Source organism: Spinacia oleracea, chromosome 3 (genome assembly GCF_020520425.1).
Source record: "Spinacia oleracea cultivar Varoflay chromosome 3, BTI_SOV_V1, whole genome shotgun sequence".
Classification (NCBI taxonomy): Eukaryota; Viridiplantae; Streptophyta; class Magnoliopsida; order Caryophyllales; family Amaranthaceae; genus Spinacia; species Spinacia oleracea.
Genome location: NC_079489.1, coordinates 150,620,034 through 150,626,009, shown reverse-complemented (window position 1 = coordinate 150,626,009; position 5,976 = coordinate 150,620,034). Strand labels below are relative to the sequence as shown.

The window sequence follows — 5,976 nt, the reverse complement described above, 5'->3', positions numbered from 1 at the left end:
ACTGTGGACTATCTACGAAGGGACGACATTTGGAGTCCTAAAGACTTGTTCTTGTTCGGTTCGGGCGCAGCTAGGGAAGGCACGCTACAAAGTGTTTGCATCTATACTATGCTAAATGATTATGTGTAAATAATATGCTTTCCTGGCTTTATGGTTTTTCCGCATGATTTATGTATTGTCATATGTATCATAACCTAACAAAGTAACAAATAGATGATACTAAATGTATACTCGTAATTATACTATTGCACGATATTATTATATATATGAGTACCAGACACTCGTATTAGGGTAAGCTGTACCATTATATTCACAGATTCCATCTAAAGCTGACCTCTTAAAAAAAAAAGGTTATAAGTTGTATTTTTTCTCATTTCCTACAAATTTGATAGGCCCTGTTTGGTTAGGAGCTGTTAGCTGTTAGCTTATAGCTGGTTTGACTATCTGTTAGCGGTTAGCTGTTTGCATTAGCTGTTTGTGTAAAAGTGTTTGGTAAATTAGCTGATAGTTGTTAGTTGTTTAATATGTAAAATGACCATTAAGGACATTGACATACTTTATTTTTTTTATTAATATTAGACAAATAGTTTATTGTGTTAATTTTTTTCTCTTTATTTTTTTTAATAAACAATCACTGAATAAAATAATTTTTAAAACAAATATTTTTAATTAATTTTTTTTAGTAATATATATTTTTCAAATAGAAAAATATTACTAATGATATTTCAAGCATAATTGCAATATATTTCAATTGCTTCAAAGTACTAATATAAAATTTATTATTACAAAAAACGAATCTAGTAAATAGGGTGAAATGAAAAAGAAAGTGAGTAATGTTTTTAGGACAAAAATAATGTAGGGTACCAAGGTTGATAGTGGTTGTAATTATAGGCAATAGTAGGACAAAATAGTCATTTTCATCCACTTTCTCAAACCTCTAATTGCAAAAAGCTCCTATATTGAACTTTTTCAAATTTAGTTTTTTCACCCAAAACTCTCTTCCAAACCTCTCCTAACCAAACACTTCCAAATAGCTTTTTCTAAAAGTCAACTCTCTAATTCACCCCAAAAAGCTCTTTTTCTCTCAAACCTCTCATAACCAAACACCCCCTATGCATTTTCGGTGGAATCATTCGTTTTTTTTTTTTTTTTTTAATTTTAAAAAATTAGTGAGTGGGAAATCGAACAGTAAAGAAGGGTTGGGGGGTTTCGAGCAAAGGCCCAACAGAAGGGGTGAGGAAAAGCCAGCAACTGAGCGAACATGGGGTCGGAGACGATGAAAGAGGAACTACACTGCAGCAGCAGCAGCAGCGGAGATGAAGACGGTGATGAAGAATGGAAAGCCGCCATCAACTCCGCCGCCTCCACCTTTCCGGGTTGTTCTCAGCCCAACCCAACACCCACTCCTGCGTCTGATGACGACGATGAGGACGTCAAACTTCAACCCCAGCCCATCAAGCACTATCAAATTAAGGTCATTTCTCCCTCCCTAGCAACCATCGTAATGTTATCGCCAATTTATTCTACTTTCATGGAATTTAATTTTGCGTCTTGTTAATATTAATCTGCTTCACTGATTTCCCACATGGTAAATTATTCCAATTTCATACGGCTAATTGGGTGGTGATTGCATTTTTTTAGAACTGAGATGTTAATGGCAACTATGAATTGTAATTAACTGTTAATAAGCACTAAATTAAGCAGGTTCATGAAATTAATCAATAAATTACTACACTACTGTATACACCAATTTGAGTAGTGTTTTCAAGATAGTGATTTTGATGTTTCTTTGGTGGGTATATGTTTGAGACTAGCTTTGAAAAGATTAGGTATTGCTTGATTAATACGGAGTACCCTGTAGTAAGGTAGACGAAGAATTGAAGCTTAACTTTGAGCAACTGCTCTAGACCTGAAAATTCCAACTCCATAAGTTAGGCCAAACAACTACGGAATACTTGATTACTCGCCAACTCGGCTAAGAGAATACTATTCCTGTTTAGGACAAATTACTGCCCAAATGTTCACATTATTTTGGGATCCATTAAAGAAATTCCTAAGAGACTCCTTATTTTTTCTGTAAGTAGCTGATGTAGGATGAACATGTCAATAGGTCAGTTAGTTTGGATCAATGCTGGTTTCTGTATGAAAAATTTATAGTCAGAATCTCAGAAGGGTGTTTATATACCCCTGACTCTTCATCTTAATGTCACTAACACACCCAATAATCCCCTTTATATCATTAAGACCATCTCTGTTGTCAGTCACAGCATCATATTTGATCCTGATAAGGTACTGATTGTGGACCAGCTTCACAAAGAGGCTCCCTTTTCCGTCCCCAAATCAATTCAAGGATCAGCTGACCCATGATAGCCCCCCACCCCCCCAAAGGTGAAAGGAAAGGAAAGGAAATGTGGTCGACTGAGGAAATTTGTATAGAGCTCTTGGACCTCGAATATCTCTTTAGATCTAGGCAACTTGGAATTTGGGCTTTAATCTTGACAAAAATGAGAAGTTTCTCTTGTCGAATCTTAAATTATTTTATAAGATTTTCTTAGACTCTTACGGCCCGTTTGGTAACTGGCCATAAATGAGGTCAATTGGAATGAATTTGTATGTAAATTTATAAGGAAAATCGATATCCATTCCCATGGTAATGCTAGTTTACTCAAAATTATCTCTTTTTCTTTATAAATTTTCATTACCGTCCATTACCATTTGGGGATTGGTATTAGGTGGGAATGCAAAACTATGAAGAAAAACACCATGTTTGAGACAAAATTTCATTATCATGGACATCACGATGTTATTTTCTTGCCAAATAACACTTAGATTTATTCCCATACCCACCATTTATTACGAAGAATATATATCATGCCCTTTTGACCTTTTTGAAGGCTTCAACCATGAAACTTTAGAAGAAACCGAGTGGTAAGCGTGTCGGTGTCCATGTGCGCTATCTTGGAAATTTGGCATAGCTGTCATGTAGCCAAATATTGACCTAGGCGAAGCTCATTTCAAAGGCTAAGTCAAATTCGTATGACCTTTTTGAGAGACAATGCTGATGGAAAATTATATTGAAAACTTTTAAAGAAGCCTCTTTGGGTTACAACAGTAGTTAGAACTACAGTACCAATGTATACCCAAGATTCCAAGGTTTATTGTCGAAAAATCTTCAGAATAAGGAAAGCAATGTTCACTTGATCATTTTGTTTATCATTACTCAAACTATATGATATTTCACTGGAAATGAAAGGAATGTTAAGGTTTGAGGGGAAAAAATCAATTTAGGTTGAGGACCTAAAAGTTCTGAAAGTTAGAAGCTGATTTGTGGACTTGAAATTCGAAGATCATCGAAAAGGTATACTGGTATAGTCATTGAGATTTAAGGGTCTTTCAAGAATTCATGTGCATTTCTCCCACGTAATCCCATTATTTGGCAAAATAGCCTAATTTGAACAAGAACTGGTAAATGATACAAATAGGAAATGCAATGTTCATCGGATTTTGTCTCTTGTTACCTACTCCGTATTAGCTATTCACTGGAAATGGAAGGAATGTAGGGACTTGAGGGAGAATACTAAAGTTTGGTTAAGAAGCTACGAGTAGCATTTTGAAATTCGTTGTTGTTTGTAAACTTGAAATTCAAAAATCATTGAGAGATAAAAGATCAGGATTCAAATTCTACCGAGATCTTATGTGCGTGTCTCCCTAGTAATCTCATTATTAAGCACAGTTAACTGTCAAATTAGGTCATTGTCTAATCTGTTTGCTGAGAGTTTATATTGCAACTGACAGGCACAAAAGACCCTGGATGACATATTGACTAAATCTTTAGACATGGTGGAAAGTTCAGATCCCATTGACGCCATTGACGACGATCCGGTTTTAAATGATGGCGGGGTTCGTTTATTCAAGCAAGCTCCAGTCGGCATAGTGTTTGATCATAGAGGTATAACTACGTTTCTCTTCTATCTCATCCCACTTATTCAGAGACTTGAAACTTGTCAGAATGAACTATGTCCTTGTTTTCAGTTGAACTGAAGGGACCAAAAAGGAAACCCAGAATTCTTCCTGGTGAAGCGATAGATGAGAAATCAAAGAAGGTTTGTTCTTACACTCATTAGAGCAACTCCAATGGTTGTAGTTAGGGACTTGCTTCCATTTTTTAGAAATTCCAAGCTACTAGCTTGACCATTGGAGTTGAAATAATAAATTAGCTTAGGCAAACTAATTTGCTTGAAAAATAATTGGCCTATGAAATAATATTAAATAAAAGTAAGTTTAAGATATCTAGGGCTGACAATCTCTGACCCGACCTGATAACCCGACTCGAAGCCGACATGAAGTTGAGAGAAACCCGAACCCGACCTGAACCAAACCCGAATGACCTGAAACCGACCGATTTGATCCATTTATCATATTTTGTAGTAATATTAAGTTTTAAAATATTTAAAATATTTTTTGACACAACCCGAAATCCACCCAAAACCAAGCTCGAATCTGAACCATCGTCCCGAATTGCCACCCCTAAAAATATTGATTGACAAATATGACTACAATAAATGTCAAGCTAGTAGCTAATCGTTGGGGTACCAACTAGCTAAAAAGAGTCACAAATTCTTATTTACAATGGGTGTACAATATTTATCTCAAAATGCTTAAAAGTTAAGCATATATATGTAAAAGTTATCTATTTTTAAGTGATAAATTTTTTCATTTTAGTAAAACTTATTTCTTCAAAATCACTAATAATGTATAAAATTAACAATTTAACCCTTTAAAATATTTATCTATCAATTGTTTTTACTAATATAAAAGTTAATCAAAACTAAGTTAAAGTTACAAAAAAAATGGTTAAAGTTATCTTGGTGTACAATAAATTTATTGTACACCTTGTGCGCGCAAGACCTTTTGAAAAAGAGTAGCTTAAAATATTATGTGGCATGACAAGCTAATGTAGAAATTAGCTTACCGGTGGAGATGCTTAAAATATTACGTGGTATGTACTCTCTCAGATAACACACTTCAATTAATGAAGGGACTTTCAATGTTTTGACGCAGTTTAAAAGAAGATTGCAGTCTGTTGTTGTTGAGGGAACGGATATCTTAGATACTGCAAAAGATGCAACCCAAAAATCTCTATCTAAACTGAAAGCTAAAGAAGCTGCTGCAAAAGAAGCTGCTAAAAGAGAGGAAGAAAGGGTAGCACAGTTGAAGAAAATTAGGGGAGAGAGATGGTTGCCATCAATTGCTAAAGAAATGCAGGTAAAATCTCGAGTTCGTTAGTTCAGGCTCAAGTATGAAGTTCCTCAATGAGCACAACTCCATCTGCAAGTTCTGAATGCACTAATGTTCTGTCACAGTAGCGTCTGATTTGACAAATTAGTGAATTTATAATTTTGTGTAGGTTAGGAAGATGATGAAAAGCAAATTTTTGACATGAATTGCAAAAGATATTAGTAGACACTCCTTTACTCTTTAGTCGATATCTAACTCATCCACAGACTTGTCTACGAGGGCCTCTCTCTCTCTCTCATACTCTCACTCCGATTTCCATCAGTCAAATTGAGTATAGTCACGAATAGGGGTGTTCATCGGTTCAAACCTGGACCGGACCGGACCGACCTGAATTGGACCGAAGATCAAAATTTAGATAATTCAAGACCCGAATACCGGACCGATTATGCTTGGGACAGATTCATACTGGATCGAAAAAATCAAAACCCGGATCAGACCGGTTTTGACCGATTGTAGACCCATTTCTAATACGGAGTATTTTTTATTTTTTCTAAAAATTATGGTAAAAAAGGAAAAAAAATATATATGGAAAAAACCAATTGTTTAAGGCCTTTTTTTAAAGCTAAAATAAAATATATCACAATATGAAGTAATATTTACAACATGTTAAAGTGGAGAATTAAATGTTTAAATAGTTTATATTATATTTTATTGAGGGAAAATTGGTAAGGTCCAAAA

General features: G+C 34.9%; 1 protein-coding gene across 1 annotated transcript; it reads left to right on the top strand.

Moving 5' to 3' along the window:
• Positions 1–1,196: 1,196 nt before the first annotated feature.
• Positions 1,197–5,481, top strand: LOC110775967 (uncharacterized). Its single transcript, XM_021980556.2, has 4 exons — positions 1,197–1,474; positions 3,796–3,949; positions 4,033–4,103; positions 5,062–5,481. The coding sequence occupies exons 1-4, from the start codon at positions 1,262–1,264 to the stop codon at positions 5,284–5,286; spliced, it is 663 nt and encodes a 220-aa protein (XP_021836248.1). The 5' UTR covers positions 1,197–1,261; the 3' UTR covers positions 5,287–5,481.
• Positions 5,482–5,976: the final 495 nt, after the last annotated feature.

What these genes read in the sequence shown, in the direction of transcription:
- LOC110775967 (XM_021980556.2), top strand. Translation starts at nt 1,262, where the DNA reads ATGGGGTCGGAGACGATGAAAGAGGAACTACACTGCAGCAGCAGCAGC. An exon ending in CATAGTGTTTGATCATAGAG is followed by an intron (nt 3,950 to 4,032) that starts GTATAACTACGT and finishes CCTTGTTTTCAG; the next exon opens with TTGAACTGAAGGGACCAAAA. An exon ending in TAGATGAGAAATCAAAGAAG is followed by an intron (nt 4,104 to 5,061) that starts GTTTGTTCTTAC and finishes GTTTTGACGCAG; the next exon opens with TTTAAAAGAAGATTGCAGTC.